The 17,218-nt window shown below is 48.2% G+C and overlaps 7 protein-coding genes across 7 annotated transcripts; 4 read left to right on the top strand and 3 right to left on the bottom strand.

Moving 5' to 3' along the window:
- Nucleotides 1–764: 764 nt before the first annotated feature.
- On the top strand, nucleotides 765–2,509 carry FSUBG_8757 (uncharacterized protein; the record flags this gene model as incomplete). Its single annotated transcript, XM_036687196.1, has 2 exons — nucleotides 765–789; nucleotides 840–2,509. 2 exons carry the CDS (start codon nucleotides 765–767, stop codon nucleotides 2,507–2,509), a joined length of 1,695 nt encoding a protein of 564 aa, XP_036535789.1.
- Nucleotides 2,510–2,575: 66 nt separating this feature from the next.
- Nucleotides 2,576–4,006, bottom strand: FSUBG_8756 (CTK2 carboxy-terminal domain protein; the record flags this gene model as incomplete). Its single annotated transcript, XM_036687195.1, has 4 exons — nucleotides 2,576–2,621; nucleotides 2,796–3,478; nucleotides 3,525–3,732; nucleotides 3,789–4,006. The coding sequence occupies 4 exons, from the start codon at nucleotides 4,004–4,006 to the stop codon at nucleotides 2,576–2,578; spliced, it is 1,155 nt and encodes a 384-aa protein (XP_036535788.1).
- A 1,147-nt stretch (nucleotides 4,007–5,153) lies between these two features.
- Nucleotides 5,154–6,155, top strand: FSUBG_8755 (palmitoyl thioesterase; the record flags this gene model as incomplete). Its single annotated transcript, XM_036687194.1, has 1 exon — nucleotides 5,154–6,155. The coding sequence occupies one exon, from the start codon at nucleotides 5,154–5,156 to the stop codon at nucleotides 6,153–6,155; it is 1,002 nt and encodes a 333-aa protein (XP_036535787.1).
- Nucleotides 6,156–6,519: 364 nt separating this feature from the next.
- Nucleotides 6,520–7,697, bottom strand: FSUBG_8754 (CIC1 adaptor; the record flags this gene model as incomplete). The annotated part of the gene is made up of 2 exons (XM_036687193.1): nucleotides 6,520–7,578; nucleotides 7,632–7,697. 2 exons carry the CDS (start codon nucleotides 7,695–7,697, stop codon nucleotides 6,520–6,522), a joined length of 1,125 nt encoding a protein of 374 aa, XP_036535786.1.
- A 2,222-nt stretch (nucleotides 7,698–9,919) lies between these two features.
- FSUBG_8753 (methyltransferase) lies at nucleotides 9,920–11,436 on the top strand (the record flags this gene model as incomplete). The annotated part of the gene is made up of 6 exons (XM_036687192.1): nucleotides 9,920–10,009; nucleotides 10,438–10,465; nucleotides 10,597–10,609; nucleotides 10,663–10,752; nucleotides 10,800–11,142; nucleotides 11,200–11,436. 6 exons carry the CDS (start codon nucleotides 9,920–9,922, stop codon nucleotides 11,434–11,436), a joined length of 801 nt encoding a protein of 266 aa, XP_036535785.1.
- A 91-nt stretch (nucleotides 11,437–11,527) lies between these two features.
- On the bottom strand, nucleotides 11,528–12,418 carry FSUBG_8752 (phosphotransferase; the record flags this gene model as incomplete). The annotated part of the gene is made up of 1 exon (XM_036687191.1): nucleotides 11,528–12,418. One exon carries the CDS (start codon nucleotides 12,416–12,418, stop codon nucleotides 11,528–11,530), a length of 891 nt encoding a protein of 296 aa, XP_036535784.1.
- Nucleotides 12,419–15,773: 3,355 nt separating this feature from the next.
- FSUBG_8751 (uncharacterized protein) lies at nucleotides 15,774–16,910 on the top strand (the record flags this gene model as incomplete). Its single annotated transcript, XM_036687190.1, has 1 exon — nucleotides 15,774–16,910. The coding sequence occupies one exon, from the start codon at nucleotides 15,774–15,776 to the stop codon at nucleotides 16,908–16,910; it is 1,137 nt and encodes a 378-aa protein (XP_036535783.1).
- Nucleotides 16,911–17,218: the final 308 nt, after the last annotated feature.

Below are 17,218 nucleotides of genomic sequence, written 5' to 3'. Positions count from 1 at the left end.
CGCGCACGCGGAGGGACCTTTGTGGGCCGAGCATATCGACTTGGTGCACGAGGTGTTGAGGAGGAAATGGAAGTGCCCATGGGAATGATGGGGAAGCTAACGAAGGAGACTGGATGGATGGGTATGGATTTCCTGGTGTTAGCTTTATTGTATTCGAATTTCAGGTTTGATCATGACTTGTGCCGTTGCTGAAGTGATTTACAGCATGATTAATTGTTCACTGCTCAAGTATAGCTTTCTTGATCTGTAATTGGTGTTTCTGTGAAAGACTTGGCTGTGAACTTGGCATCGAAGTATGGTGCGTTCTCAGACAAGAAGACATTGAGAGTATTCGATGGCTTAAGGCCCGACTTGGTCTCTGTCATAATGCTCAACAAAGAACGAAGCTTCTATTTAGCTGTATTCCCTGTTAAATCTTGTCATGGTAAGCATCTCATCTCGTTGCAGCAATTTCTTCATGTGCTGGCGATGATATCAAAGCCCGATAAAGATCAGGGCCCTTGGTGGGGGCGCAAGAGATGACGTCGCCAGGCAAGTTACGTATGGATCTTTTGACCAGGCGGCCTCAGCCTGTTCTGTTCATCCCAAACCCATCGCCTCATTTAACGACCACTTTCAGCCGAACCCAATTGTAGTTGATTATCTTGAACACTATCAAGGGACCTCTACAACGTTACGACCGCTGCTGGTGATGGCTTCGATCTTGCGACAGATTGTCGCGGGGCCGCGAGCTCGGCATCCTGAGGCTGGCTTGGATTTGTGCTATGTTACAGACCATATCATCGCGACGTAAGTCTAGCAATTGGCAGAATTTTCCCGGAGGAGTGGTATCGCAACAGGTCCCTTTGAAGCCATCTCGTTTTCTGGCGACCCTGCTAACAGCTGGCTTCTTAGATCTGGTCCTTCAGAAACATATCCCCAACTCGCATATCGAAACCCTCTCGACCAACTCGTCAAATTCCTCGATTCGAAACACGGTGAAGATTGGGCCATATGGGAGTTCCGCGCCGAAGGAACAGGCTATCCTGATGAATCTGTATATGGTCGCGTGAGACATTACCCATGGCCTGATCATCACCCTCCTCCATTCAGACTCGTGCCCATGATCATGGCGAGTATGCGCAATTGGTTGCATGGCGGAGAATTAGGTGGTGGTGTAGTCACGGGCGACGGAAGACCCATGTCTTCTGGTACAGATGCCGTTACCGAGGCGCAAAGGAAGGAAAAGCGTGACAAGAGAGTGGTGGTGGTTCATTGCAAAGCCGGCAAGGGACGAAGTGGCACAGCGAGCTGCAGCTATCTCATCGCAGAGGAGGGCTGGAAACCTGAAGATGCCCTTGCGCGCTTCACGGAACGACGGATGCGACCGAGATTTGGCGCTGGTGTTTCGATCCCTTCACAATTGCGCTGGATCAGCTATGTTGAACGTTGGACAAAGGGTGGCAAAAAATACACCGACCGACCCATTGAGATCCCTGAGATTCACGTCTGGGGTTTGCGCAACGGCGTCAAGGTTGATATCGAAGGTTTTGCAGATGAGGGCAAGAAGATCGATGTTTTCCACACATTCAAGAAGGAAGAGCGTGTGGTTGTTGATCCTGAAGCACCCGAGGAGAGTGGTATTAGCGATATGATATGGGAAATGGCCGGTTACTCGGTCACCAAGCCAAAGGAGAAAGCCCCTGACGAAGCACACTTTTCTGAGGCAACGAACCCAGGTGAAACGCCAACATCAGCAACTGAGGAGAAGGAGCATGTTGGCAAGGCGAAGACTATCAAACGAAAGGGCACAGAGATGCTTCACAAGGTCTCGCCCGCAGGCTCCCATAAGGGCGTTGAGAGAACCAAGAATGACTCTGCTACATCGTCAAAAACTGATGTTACGGAAGCAAACTCGGAGGAAGAACCAGGTGGCATGGCGGTTATTCTAAGACCCAAGGCCCCTATCCGCATCCCCAACAGCGATGTCAACATCTCAGTCGAGCGTCGTAACAAGACCCCCAAGAGCATGGGCCTAACCATGGTAACAGCCGTCGCACACGTGTGGTTCAACACGTTCTTCGAAGGCCAAGGCCCCGAACGAGACGGCAAGGCCCTTGATAGCGGCGTCTTCAGCATTGAATGGGACGCAATGGACGGGATCAAAGGATCCAGCCGCAAAGGCTCACGAGCGTTTGATCGAATCGCCGTAGTATGGCGTGTCGCCGGCACTGACGCCCTCCCTGAAGAAGTCCTCGAGCCAGAAGAGGGACAGCCCGTGCCACAGGTTCGGCCGGCGGATTGGAAGGGTGCGAATATGGAAGATCCGGACAATCAGAAAGATTTGGGCCTTAGGGTTCAGAGCCCTGCGAGCGCCGATGTTAGTAAGGCGAGTAGTGTCAAGAGTGCCGAGGAGACGGATGTGAAGAGGGATGGAGGGGAGTTCGAGGGTGTCAAGTCGAGTGGACCGTCGGGAGAGGATTTGTTGATTGGGGATCATGGGGAGGTCAAGGGAGAGAAGAAGGCTTAGGTTGATGATATCCATGTAATGACTGAATGGACGATTGGATGTAAGACCATCAGTGTGATTAGAGTATTATGCTACCATGGCAATAGGAATGGGTATCTCGAATAGAAGTGTCCTTGTGCGTGACTAGCCTCAGTAGTGTCTACCCCTTCCTCTGTAATGTCTATCCCCTCGATATCCCCCATACGGTCCTCCCCTTCTATGATCCCCCCTCTCCCTATGCCCATGATAACCCCCTCTACCCTCCCTCGGCGGCGGAGGCACCGGCTCTTCAACCTCGACTTCATACTCTTCGAATTCTTCCTTAAAGAACGCTTCAGTAATCTCCTTTTCACTCACTGCAGCCTCGGGCTCAAACACAAAACGCAACGTCCCCTCCTGCCCCTTCACCGTTCGTTTTCCAGATGCATCACCTGGCCATGACGTTGATGTCGCGGGTGATGTCGCTGATGCAGGTGTAGAAGGTTGGGGGTCTTCGGCTTCGCAGCGGGAGCAGTAGTACAGATATCGAGGTTTGAACGCCTTGTCAAGATCGTTGTTAAGCCGGATCTTGATGTCGATGATCATATTCTGATCAAACTGTGCCCCGACTTTGGTAGATTTACCATGCTGAACGTATAGATCCAGGATATCAAGCATGGTCTCCATAACAGAACCCCAGTCGTACTGACGCTTCGTCTTTGCGTACTCTCGAACTCTGTCAACGTGCTGTCCGGTCATGAGGGCTGTGAGCTCCACAACTGCCATGACCATCGAGAACGTTGTGCGCTTGATGGGTACAAAGGTCTTGTACATGTCGATGCACATTGCGTATGCGGTCTCGAAGAAGGGTTTTCCATGATCTTTGCCAAAGATGTCGCGGACGACTTTCACGAGGAGTTTTTGGGGGTAGCGTGTGCGGAAGTCGAAGCCGATTGTTTCGAGGATGCAACGTTCGAGGCAGACGATGATTCTGCTGGGGCCATCGAACATCTAAGAGGGTTAGTACGGGGCTGTGTTTGCTGTTCGTTGGACTTACTTTGTCATCGGGTGAGACACATTTCTCGGGGTTCTTCACGTTATATGCCGCCGCGAGAATATCCTTTGACTTCTTGATAGTATCCTCCACCTTACACGCGAGGAATAGCGATGCTAGTGCAGCGTCTTGATAGTTGTACTCGACGTCTCTAAAGTTGAGTCGAAATTTGTGGAAATACGTGCAGGCCGTATCGAATGTCCTCACAGGTCTGTTACTTAATCAGTATCTAATGCCCACGTCCTCCCGTAGCAAGACCCGACGTACAGTTGTAGATAATCCCTCACGTTCTCGATCAGCTGCACACCTTGAAGACGGTAGTTATCCTGTCTTGCGGGATCGCAGCCATGGTCCTTGAGCATACGTCGCAGCTTGAGCTCTGATGTATATTGGTTCGAACTGGTGATTGTGCCTGGATGGGGTCCGATCTTGGGTATAGCGTCGCCGTTTGTGGCCGCGGACGGACCATTGTTTGAGGTTGTCATTGGAGAGGTAGAGATGATGTATATATGATTGTTGTCGCAAGTTTGCAGTTCGTTTGTTCGGTGTCAGAATAGAGTGGTTGATGAATTGGAACAAGTGGGCCTCGCCGCTGGCGTTGTAACGCGCAAGCTTTCCCGGGTTCAATTACGGATGCTCAGTATGAATTAGGGATATAAAAGTCGCAGAAGTCTCATGAAAGTAACGGCGATGATGCCTGTTGTCGCGTAGACTCAAAATTACTTCAGTTGTCATGATGCAAAGCAATTGCGATGTGGCTGAAGCTGGCCACTGTGGCGCAGTTAATCACAAGCCTCAGATACACCGTCGACAGTAAACATTTCACTGCCCGAGCACGATTTGTTTATAAACATAATACAAGGGCATAAGGCCAGTATTTTAAAGGCACAAAGCTCTTATACAGAGTTGTCGTGATTATCTTATCTTGATGATGGAGTTCAAGACGATCGGATATAAGGCCAGACATCCTAGTTCGTTTCTGCCGGTGATGATAGGCATCTCGGCCACCTCAGGTAGTTAAGGTACGGAGTAGATCGAGGTACCTACCTTGGTGGGCAATTCGGCACAAATAGACATTACCTCCAGAACACCTTAGCCTTCGTTTTCTCATAGCCAAATATATTAACAATAATTACCCCATTAATGATATACTTTATCCACGTCCACCAACCTTCTCAAGGTCCCCAAGGGGAGGAAAGAAGATTTAGGGCCCTTTAGCCTAGGTACTGAAAAGACTTGGGCAAATTTAGCATATTCTGGACCAGTTTATTCTGGCACCCTGATGTATCATTAGAAGTCGTACTCGAACCTCAGCGGAAAGTGGAGGGGTCATAGCTGGCTGCTGACGTCTGCAGCCCTCAGGGAGCGAGAAAACATACGACTTTGGAGGGGGTGCTAAAATAAACTCAGTGAAGAGTGCCCTAACTTAGGCTAAAGTTACCTAAGTACTTTTGTCATTTAGGATCAAGGATTTGAGTTTTCTTTCCTCTCATAGCCAGCTCCCACTTCAATACTGGGGAAGGACCCATAGAAATACATGGGCAGGTGCTGTTTCAGCTCCAAACGGATCTCCGTCTCCATCAGTATCTCCATCTTCTTCTCTAACTCATCATCATCATCAACATTATCATCATGCTTGCCCCATCCTTACTCCGGCTAGGGTTGGCCATCGGCTTGGCTGAGCAGGGCTATGCTTCTCCGGCCCCTTCTGCACCACGCACAAGGGATGACCTATCCGATGACCCATTACCTATTGTTGTTTGGCACGGCCTTGGTGATCAATTCAACAGCGACGGAATGAAGAGCATCGAAGCTCTCGCTCAAGACATCCACCCCGGAACATTTGTTCATATCATCGCCATCGAAGAAGATCCCAGTCAGGATCAAATGGCCACTTTTAAGGGAAATGTCTCGGACCAAGTCAGCAAGGTTTGCGAAGAACTCGCCAAGCACCCCATTCTGTCCACCGCGCCCGCTATTGATGCCATCGGTATCTCCCAGGGCGGACAGTTCCTCCGCGGTTATGTCGAGCGCTGTAACTGGCCACAAGTACGCAGTCTCATCACATTTGGCAGCCAACATAATGGCATCATCGACTTCAGAGCTTGCGGCGCTACCGACTGGCTCTGCAAGGGAGCTATGACTCTCATGAGACTCGGTACCTGGAGCAAAGCTGTACAGTCAGCCCTCGTCCCCGCGCAATACTACCGTAACCCAGCAACCGAAGACGATTACAACAAATACCTCGAGAATTCCAACTACCTAGCCGACATCAACAACGAGCGCGAGTTGAAAAACCAAAAATACAAGGCGAATCTGAGCAAGTTGACCAACTTCGTCATGTGGATGTTTGAGGAGGATGATCTTGTTATCCCGAAAGAATCTTCGTGGTTCGAGGAGGTCAATGGCACACAAGTTATCCCTCTTCGAGCTCGCGAGCTTTATCAGGAGGATTGGCTCGGCCTTCGCGAGCTTGATCGCAACGGTGGTCTCAAATATGAAAGTGCCCCTGGCAAACACCTCGAAAACCTCTCTGAGCTATTGCGCGAGGCCATCACCAAGTACTGCGGCCCATGGAGACGAACCTTTAAGTCAGAAATTGAGGGCCCCCGGGATCAGTTGGAGTTGGTTTAAGTCAATTATTAGTTTTATTATTATAGTTATTCTACAGACTGTTATACCCCTGCATAACTCGTCCACATGTGCGTCGTCCCTACTATGCACAGAAATCGTCTCAATTACCAGCAGAACCAACCCTTTGAGAAAGACCTCTTTGTGAAAGCTCAACGGCGGACGTGGGTCAGATAGGCGTTTCATCCTCCTGCAAGCACCCCTGATTCTATCTTGTTATCAGGCAATTGTTTCAAACAAGGCACAAGGCATGCGTAAACCATCAATATTGTATTGTATTGTTAATGCAATTATAGCTACAATTCTATTCTGTGGGTTTTCCGCCCTTCAACGAACGCCTCAACACCGATGCCTTGAATTGCACGTTTTAGTTGTCAATGGCCTTGCTGGCCGATGCCTTTTGCTTTCTCAGCCGAGACTTGCGGTCCGAGATTTGCTTATCGAGCTTGCCGTCGTCAGCCTCTGGGAGCTGCTTCTGCTTCTTGGCCTTCTTCGTAGGGGCGGCGGGAGTCTCAGCCTCGTCGGTGTTGTCGAGAGACTTGCGCTTCTTTCCAATGTTGGGCTTCTCACCCTTGGCGGCCTCACCCTCGGTAATGACATCCTTCTCGTCAACCCAGAGCTCATCGGTCAACCAGATGGGAAGGGCGGTGGTCTCGGGACCCTTGATGTAGATGCTCTTCATGTTACGCCACTTCTGAGGAATCCACTTCTCGATCATGCCGGTGACAACGGCATCGACGTTCTCGGCGATCTGCTCGGCGGTCCAACCAGAGTATCCAATTCGGATCGAGGTGTTTGTCGAAGGGGTCAGGCTGACGAATGCAGAGTCGATAGCCTTCTGAACCTCCTCGGCGATCTCGGCGGGTGTGCCTGCGTTGACGGTTCCCTCAGTCTTGACACGCTTCTGTCGCTTTCCATCGACCTTGGGAGCCTTGGCCTGCAGGTTAACAGGGACAGGTCGCTTCTGCGTTGTCTTGTAAAAGGTCTTTCCCAAAATCTTGGGTAATCTGTTAATGATGCGGTCGTCGCCAAGGAAGATATCCGCCTCGGCGAAGAGCTTCCTCTGCGCCTCGTACTGGCTGTACTTGGCCTTGAGCTTTCCGTAGTCGATGACACGAGTGATGCGCTTGCCCAGCTCAGCGGGGAAGTCCTCAGAGGCGACAATGTTCTTGTAGGCGCGCTGGGGCTCGGCGGTGATGAGGCAGATGGTGGTCTCTTCGTTGTTGAGCGAGTGAGGAAGGGAGATCTTTCCGGGCTGCAGACGCGCCTTGTCGACGATGTGACGCTTGGTCGTCAGGTTGAGCCAGATGGGGGTTGTAGTAGGGTCTTCATCGTCGTCGAGGAGATTGCGCTTTTCAGACTCGGCGGCCTTTTGCTTGGCAGCCTTCTTGATGTGTGCGAGAAGAGCCTTGGAAGCTTTCAAGGTCTACAAACAACTTGTTAGATGTGTTGTACCATTGGATTCTTGGAGGAACGAACCTGATCAGGGTCAATTGCCGTGACAGCGGCAGCGCTGGGAGCGACAACTTCTTTTGAGGGCGCCATTGTTGTCGCAAAGTTGTAGATGGGATGGGGATGCAACAAAAAAGTTCAGTTTGATATGATAGTGGGGGCTTTATCAGTAGCTCGAAGGAAAAATAATTTTTTCCCCTGCGATGGTTGGTTCTGTCGGAATATGCAAGTCCCGGGCTCCGGTCCAGGGTCTCTTAGCGGCGTTTAGGTGTCAAGAATATTGGACAGACTCCGGAGACAGTGAGGTAGTACAATATGGGCCTTGTATTAGTTTCTTGGTCGTAGCGTTCTAGGAATACTGTGAGAATCATCTTGTATGATTGCAATCTCTTATTAGAATTTAAAATCTTACATTGTGTGTACTGAAACTCTGGTGACTTATTGATCTCTATCTGTATCTTTTTCTTACAGCTTACGGGGAGTTTCGAGCGGCGGGGCGGAGTTTGTCGTAGGATCCGCTGATTGTCGCTCTCACGTTAACATGAGATCCGTCCGGTTGTTCCTTGTTGGGCTTACAAGATGATAATCCTACAACTAAACATCTCTCAATTTCTTGGTCTGTCTTTGTATATAAATTGTGCTACTTCTCTCTCATATCCTTTACATAATGTCCCCCGATCTACAAGATCCTGCCAATAGGAGAGCTTCATGTGATCAGTGCAGTATGTCCGCGCAACTTTCCCGCTTACACTTGGGGTCCGTAACTTATATTACGCATGCTGATCAATCTGCAAGGACAAAAGAAGCTCAAATGTGACGGGAGCTATCCATCTTGTGGACGATGCTCTACTCTTGGAGAGCTGTGCAAGTTCTCGGCTCGTATGCCCATGGGAAGACCTAAGAAGAGGAAGATAGCGTCCGAGAATGAAGCCCAAGAGAGCAGTGCGAGCAGGACATCGCCGTCGACAATGGCGATGAGTATTGAGAGCGACACTGGAAGTGACATGGGACGAAGAGGGAGCTTCGATCCGTGCCAACACATGTCTGAAGATGCTCCATTGGATCTGATACCTCTTGGGTGAGTTGACTGAATCGTCACCTTGATGGCTGAGCTGACTCAGATTTAGCAACGAGACCAATGTTGACCCCAAGTTATTGGCATTTGAATCTGATCCAGGCCAACAGACTTGCGCCTGTCTCGCAAGCTTATACCTGTCACTGGAAGAAGTACGAAAAGCAGATGATTTACCCTTCACAGCACGGCTATCAGTTCTGCGGCATTTGACCACCACGGCAGCAGGGATCATACAGTGTCAGGTTTGTCCAACAAAGTTTCTATGGGCAATGCAGAATGCTCAACTCCTCAACACACTTATTATATCCTTGGCAGAAGGGTATAAAAAGATCGTGAAGTCAGTTGAGGACGAGACGAGACGAGCCCAGGATGCAGGAGAATCAAAAGAATTATGCATAACTGAAGGCCAAAAGCTAGAAGCCACATCGCAAAACGAAGCGTTAGGATTCTCACTGAGTCTGGAACCTCAGGACTGGAAAAACATTGCGAATAAAGCTATCAAATCTGAGCTTTTTGGTACAGCGCATTCGAGTTCCATGTCATTCGTGGCGATGTTGCAGTTGATGGAGGATAGACAGAACCTGTGGCATTCAGGAACGAGTCATGTACCGCCGGGTATAGGACATCGGCTGGCACATCAGATGCATGATAAGGATCCGCATTGTGTGTCGGTTGTTAAGCATACGAGGGATATGATAAGTCACTTGTTGGCGGATGTTTGAGTGGTTGGATCGATACCCAAGATGAGGAGCGTTAGCCTTTATTTGATTTGATTGTTTACAGTCTTCATGGCCTAGATTATCTTGAGGTTGAAAGAGAATACTCTAGATATGTGAATACAATATGAGGAAAGGATTGTTTTTACGGAATATCCGTGAATGGCTAAATCGCAGAAACAGTCTTAAAATCGCTCACGACACTTGTGCTTTGGCTGTGTGGGATACGTTCAGAGCTTTAAAACCAGCATATGATTGGTCTGTCAAACTAACAGACACATGTAGGGATATTGTTCTCCATTTATCATGCAATGCAACTTTATCAAACGACCCGATAGGACTGGCCCCTGGACATTTCTGCTGTGCCGTACCAAACCGGGTGTTGGAACCACATCTGGTATGCAAAGCGTGGCATGATTTGTTGAATGTGTTGGTTCAGGACACAAGGGATAAGCAGATAAAAACACCGCAACAGCAAAATCACACTCTGCTGTCTTCCTAGACGACCAACGAACCGTGCAAGAATGGCAGAAGAAAATAATTCTCACCCAGCTCAGGCTACCACCGATGTTTCTGGTCTTCTTCCTCCTGGGCATTGGGCTGAGGTAGCTGAGGTTCGTATGAGACGGCGTTGGTCAGGATCATGCCACTAATGATAATCCAGGAGTTAGGTGACACGGATTCTGCTCTGGGAGATGATACTGCCGAGTCGACGGCGTCCATCACGTCGAGTATCCTGCAGTATAGGAATATCAATGGGAGAACCTACCATCATGATATTGGAAATGCACAGTATTGGTATGTTGTCCGGAGACTCTATGGTGCGGGATTAATGAGAATAGGGGAACAAATGACGAGAAGCAGAATGAATCGATGGATATCAAGTTAGTCTACCAAGCGGATTTCGGGGATGATTACTGACACGTACAGTCATCATGTTTTGACGCTGGTTTTGGACGGTGCGCTGTATCTTGCGCCCATTCCCAAAGATATCAAGGCTAGTTGCTGCCGTAGCTATGGAGCACCCTACTGACTTTTATAGAATGCTATTGATATCGGTACTGGAACAGGTGAATTTGGAGAGCCAGTTGGACTGCTTGCGGTCTAAGCCAGTCGCTACTCAAGTGAGCTCAGGCTATACCCAGACCGCGCCAAAGTTGTCCTCTAGATGAACTCATGCTAACACGACACTCTCCTATAGGCATCTGGGCTATGTAAGTGTTTATGATTAAACGACTAAGTGGTTGGAATTAACTGATTTCAACAGCGATTTCGCAGATAGCTTCCCAGACACACAGGTCATAGGCACTGACGTATCACCAATTCAACCGGGCTGGATCCCCCCCAACCTGCGATTGTAAGAAACTTTATCCATACTCACGAGTGGGCCTAACACTCGGGCAGCGATATTGAAGACTGCACTCAAGAGTGGACGTTCGCCCCCAACTCGCAAGACTACATCCACTTTCGCTGGCTGGTCGGCAGCATCGTCGACTGGGACCAGCTCTTCAAAGAAGCATATAGATGTCTCAAGCCAGGTGGCTATATTGAAAGCCACGAGGCTCTCTCAAGAATGGACTGCGATGACGGGACTATCACTGAGAAGAGCGCCATGCACCAGTGGGGAAAGTTCTTTGTGGAAGGGGGTAAGAAGATCGGCCGTTCGTTCACAATCGTTGAGGATGGAGTGCAGAGATCTGCCATGGAAAAGGCCGGTTTTGTCAATCTTGAGGAACGTGATTTCAAGGTAAGTGGCTCTCTTCCAGTGGTCTCTTTGCCTGCGCTTACATATCCTCTTTCTTAGGTTCCCATCGGAGGTTGGCCAAAAGATTCCAAATTGAAGGAAATCGGCAAATATGCCCAAGCTACTCTTGAGCAGGATATCGAGGGTTATGTGTTGTTCATGGCTAACACAGTGGAGGGCTGGACGAAAGAAGAGGTTGAGGTGTATATATCGATGCTGAGAAGGGAGTTGAGACAGGGGACTATGCATCCTTATTATTGGCAGAAGGTTGTCTGGGCCCAAAAGCCAGAAGAGTAAGACCATATAGTCAGTATTTTTGATTCTCTTATTATTGTTCGTTATTAGTTCCACTGGCCTTGGCATTCCACCATGGACTGCGATTCATAGTCTAGTAAGAACCCATTCTCTCCTCGATCAGTCCCGTGAACTTGACCATTTCTAAAGAGCACGGCTCCAGTATCTCCTTTAAGACAGGCTTCCACCACTCCTCCATCCCAGGACCAATACCTAAAGCAAAAGCGTACTCCACATACTCAGGATAAAACCCGCTCAGCTCCCAGTCGATTATCCCTGTGATGGTACTTCCGTCAACCATGATATTACGCGGTGATAGATCGCCATGCGTAAGGACACACCGTCCGGTAGATTTGCGTCGTTGCCGCTCTAGCACTCTCTTCCATTTCCAGCGCTGAAGGGAGCCTCCGGTAAGTCTGTCGAGACACCAATTATCAAAAGCTTCCTCATCCTCGAATGGACCGCAGGGCCTAGCAAAAGTGGTATTGTATATGTTGCGGGTAGGTTGCTTGTCGACACGGCCTATGTACGGCTGTACCAAAGTACGCATTTGTTTTATCTGAGTACGAAGTTGCTCTTTGATGGAAGCCTGCTCAGTTTGAGACATGTTCTGCCACACGGTGACAAGAGGCACTCCAGGAACACGCTCGCTAATCATGACACATGCAATGGGTCGTTTGGTGATGATGTCGTAGACTCCGCGAACCTTGGGTGCTAATACCCCATGCGTTGCGGCATAGTGCATCATGTCGGCTTGAGAGCGGTCAATGCCATTTGGACTGCTAACTTTAAGAGCTAGAATTTGGCCGTGGGAGTTGGTATGCTCCAGAACTCGATTTCCCCAGTAGTTATGGATCTCTTTACCGATAACAGCATCAAGATAACTGCACTTCAAATACTTGGGAAGTGCATCGTGTTCGTCGTTCCTTTTCTCAGCTCCCATCTCTTCCGGCTCTTCTTGTTCTACTTCTGAGGGGCTTGTCATGTTGATAGATGGGCTACGATGGGGCCTTGCTATGATAAGAATTTGAGCCTTCCGCAGGAGGGTTAATGAATGATAGAAAATGGCGTATTTGTGTTTTTTGACGAGTGATTGTTATGCACAACATGAAGCTCCCGCATACTGACCAACCTCCTCTTTATACCCCTGCAAAACTCACCAATAGAATCACGAAAGAGAGCTGAACAAAGAACAAGAGTCACTATCTTCATAATTTTTGGTTAGAAAAAACTTATCATATATTAACAGAAACATGCTTGGGATAAAGATGGTGGAAACACTCGATATACAAGATTTTGCTACATGGAATAGGAAAAAAGAAGCACAGATTGAGATGAAGAGTCTCGTAGGTCCAGATTAGTAACCCCCCATTTCTGACCACAAATCAGCTCGAGCTGGCTTATTGGTATGCAAGGAGTGACCGGGAATAAATATCGGACTTTGAACAGCGCTTGGACGATAGTGCACCCGATCGAGCACGAGTCACACAGAGGGGGAAGAGAGATCTAATTGACTCACATAATGTTTCTAAGAAACACTCAGGGGTATTTCTATAGATAAAGCTCAGCAGCTGTCAAAGGGGAAGTAGGAAGTCTATGACGTGCAGACCTTGATCGAAAGCCCAAAACGTTCAGCTGAAAGATCAATACGGCGTGGCTGAGTGATATATGCAGTGTCCACTGGCCTCAAAAAATGAGTTCTGACCAATTAATCTTTCAGCTCTTACACACATTTACAGCCAAGAGGGCACCTTGATAAGGCATGCTTGATGTAGATACTTAAGCAGCTATACTGTAGATTTAGATATGTACTGTGAAGTAAAGACGATCCTCCGCCAACGATAAAGGAGAGAAACAATAACTTTTACCACTCATTAAGCTCTCCATTCAAACCATCTTCTTTTAACCATCCTTTTCCAAGCATTATTGCTTATGTCGACAAGCTCGTTGTTGATATGGTGATTCGGCTGCGGGGTATTTCTACCTGTCTCGGCCAACTATATGGCTCTTTTGCGAGGCACGCACTGAAACGACGAGAACGGGATCTAGCCGCCTGAAAGTTCCACTGCTGCGTCATGCATGTTTGCGGCGTGAAGCAAGGAGCCTGACCTCTAATCAGCAACGATACGCATGGTAAAGTGGAAGTCACTGAGACAATATTCGGGGAACGTCTCCTTATTGGAAGACAGAAACATCCAAATAGCTTCGGTATCAAATAACCCGAGACTTCGATCGTTTATTTCTTGTCCCCTCCATTAAAAGGAAGGTCAAGTTACTTGACCCCATTTAAGCACACTTACACGATGATCGGGAGACGCCGGCGGGTATACCTTTTCCTTCGTCGCAGGGTTGCCAAACTATACTTGAGGAGTGCGTTTACCAGTTTCTGGTTATCTCGACACCGTCGACAACAGTTGGCGTTCTGGGATGATGCCTGCTTGGGCGAGTGGGCTGTGGGGTCCGGACATAGATATTGATGGATGGTTTTGTTCTTGTTCGTGGTATGATGTATGTCTCCATTGAACTGATTTCCCGAACAGGTGGCGCCAATGTGGGTAGTTGAACCTTTGAGATCGCAGTTGCTGTTGATAATGGTCGGATGGACCACAAATTGGGCTTTGTCGTCCTGTGAAGCCATCCCCACCATGATGAAGTATGGTCGGACGTATTGCCACACTGGTTGGTTTGGATGGTGACACAAGGGACAAATGAATTTTGCATGTGACTGATTAATTTGTGAGCCGACTCGTGATTTGAGAGGGCTCTACACCCTCTCTATGCAGGTCACCCCTGTCTGGTCTGCATGTTGGGGGCCTCAAATTGTCCAAACTTTCCAAAAACAACAGCATTGACACCACTGACCAGATCGTAATATGAGGATTTCTCAAAGCCTCGAAGTAGTCTATTATATCATATTGTATTGATTAAAACTGCCCATAAACATTAATATCTTCGCTTTCGGACCCCTATTGTTAAATAGGCAACTCAAGTTGCGAGAGCAATGCATCAATTGCCGTATCTCGACACTCGAGGAACTCTGATAATTTATTAAGGGAAGTTCTTTCAATTAATCATACATATGTAATGTTGAGACATGCACATGAGAGGCGTGCGCATAGTATGTAGGTGATACCACAATTGCAGCCTGCGGACTTGGCCATGTAGATGTCTTGCCTTTGTTCTCCAGCGTCACAAACTCATCACAATGCTCAACTTAAGCAAAGATAGAACTGAGGGAATTAAACTGCCTCCTCGATCTCGTAGATGACTATCCAGTTTCCCCAACTCTTCTTGATTCTTTAGGATCGCGTTTCCTCCCAAGCCATCCATCCACACCAGTCACGTCACACAGGTTGTCAACCAACAGTGGCGTAGCAAACTGAACCAACACGATCAACTCGACCAGGCACTCTCTCTGTATTAAGTACTTGCCTGATTCGAAAGCCGAGTTCAAACAAGTTCAGTCTCCCTTCGGAGAATCTTTGACGTGGAGTTCCCTACGTGGCCGAGTTCCCCCTCCGAACAGCCCCCAAAAGGTTACTTTTTTGACTCTTTCTTTCATACTCACTTATCACTTCTCTCTTCTTCGAATGGGTAGAGCTAACGAGTTAACCAGAGCAAGAAACTAGGTATCATTTACCATAGCTTCGATGTGTGGAAAGCGAGTTCTCGGCCGACTGCGATAACCAACTTTTACTCCCGATACTGACTCCAATCCAAGTTGAAGACACACGCTAAGGTTAACGGACACCGAAGCACTCCAAGAAACTATCTACTTACTTTTCAAGACTTGACATATACTTCCAAGCATCCCTCTACCCTCCTGCGACGAAAATCAATACTCGATACGACGCCACCTCCTTAAAGTGCAAGTCTCATCTTCACAACTATCACCAAGATCTCCCATCCCTCTCATGAATATCTGTTTGTAGTCCCAGACCGCCTTATGATCAACGTATCAAAAACTTTACACCGGTAGCCTTATTCTGCCGTGTTACTCTGCTTCGCCCCCTCGAGGTGCCTTAGGTTTCACCGCAGTCTGACACATGAGGCTCTGCTGTCCATCTTTCACACTTTTTCACAATTCCTCTTCACAATGATGCCTAAAACTTGATGCCATACTCACATCTTGGCCTTCTTTTCTGGTCGCACCCTTCACAATTTTCATAATCTGCGGTTGATTCCTATGCCACGTTAGCACAACCATAATTTCTCCTGCATTCTGACACACCACTCGACGACGACATCGTTGTCGATGTAGCTATTCACGGCTTCTTTACCTCTTCACCGCTATTTGTTGCGACGGTTTCGCTTGCCTTGTCTTCGAAGTTGAGGCTATCATGGCAGAGATTCTTGGGGTCGCGGCGTCGGCGAGCCAGCTTGGCGGTGCATGTTTTTCTCTGATAGATGTCATGAGAAAGATAAAAGGGGGAGCGTCGACGCTGAAACGATATCACGAGCAGCTCCAAGAACTTCAGAGCCTTTCTACTAGCATCTCTGAGAACCCCCTTCTCCAGACCCCTGAGATTGGGACACAGACTGACGCTCTTCTTTTTATCATCAATAATAACTGCTTAAACTCTTTACTTCGCAAAAGCAGAGTTCTTCGCACCTTGGGCTTCTTGTATAGAGAACAAGATCTTCTTGATATCTTTGTTAGACTTGAGAGACAGAAGAGCAACCTTTGTCTAGCCATAGAGCAGATTCAGTCCAGAGCACTGCATCAGATACAAACTGATATACGCATCATGTCTGAGAAGAAAGCACCGAGTCCTCTAATTCAGGGCGATGCTTCTCGAACCGTGTCCGGGGTGCTCGTTCGTAGGGACTCTTCTAACAGTACCTATACTTCAACCACCGAAGCAACATATATCGACCTAGGAGCTGTCCACAAATCGCTTGCCGATATGCGTGCTGCTGTTTCATCTCAGTATACGATGCCGCAAACCAAGACGTCGCCCACGACGGAAGAACAGTCTTTCGGACATCAGCAAACCCAGTTGTATATCAACCATGAACAATCTGGCACCCACTACTACAAGCTAGATGGAAACAAGGGCCCACAATGGTTCAATGCCTACGCGGCTCCGGGGTCCGAACAAGAGAACAGACAGATATACGCCATCAACGCCAGCTTCTCCAAGGAACTTGCCAAGAACCCCCCTATCCGATGCATTCACCACAGTCCGATCAAAATGGGGGGAGGTATCCAGAACAACCGTAACCTGCTTCTGGTTGAAGAGGATGATGAAGGGGGGTATGAGGGCTTTGTCGTTCCGAATATGGATGAACACCAATGGATCAGCCCGTCTGTCATCCCCTGCTCTACAGCACACGGGGAGGATAGTGTCCCGAGACAGATCAATGGCCTTGAGATCCGGATGAACAAGAGAAAGAACAACACGAGAAGCAAGGGGCAGAAGGTGAAGAAGTCCAAGAAGGAGATGAAGGAGACGAAGGAGACGAAGGAGAAATAGGTTGTCAGGCGCTGCTGTATGCGGGTGTTAGCCCATGTAAACTGGCCACGCTGTTTAGTTAACCTTAGTCGCGCCTAGATTTGTAAAACGTCGGTTTCTGTCAGGGAGAGGTAGTACTGGTAGGAACAGGTAGTATTGGAAGGTGATGAGTATACTTGAGATTTTAATACATGATATTGACATCTGAATAAGTCGTTATTGACTGTGAGAAATGATGAGCTAAATTCTAGTAAAATTACTTATAAATAATACCTAAGGATAATATTTATTTCTTTAGTTATAGGTTATAAGTTGTTTTTCATAGATAC

This window comes from Fusarium subglutinans (genome assembly GCF_013396075.1).
Source record: "Fusarium subglutinans strain NRRL 66333 chromosome Unknown NRRL66333_c0000123, whole genome shotgun sequence".
NCBI classification, from domain to species: domain Eukaryota; kingdom Fungi; phylum Ascomycota; class Sordariomycetes; order Hypocreales; family Nectriaceae; genus Fusarium; species Fusarium subglutinans.
The sequence above is the reverse complement of the archived record's forward strand: the minus strand, read 5'-3'. Positions and strand labels throughout refer to the sequence as shown.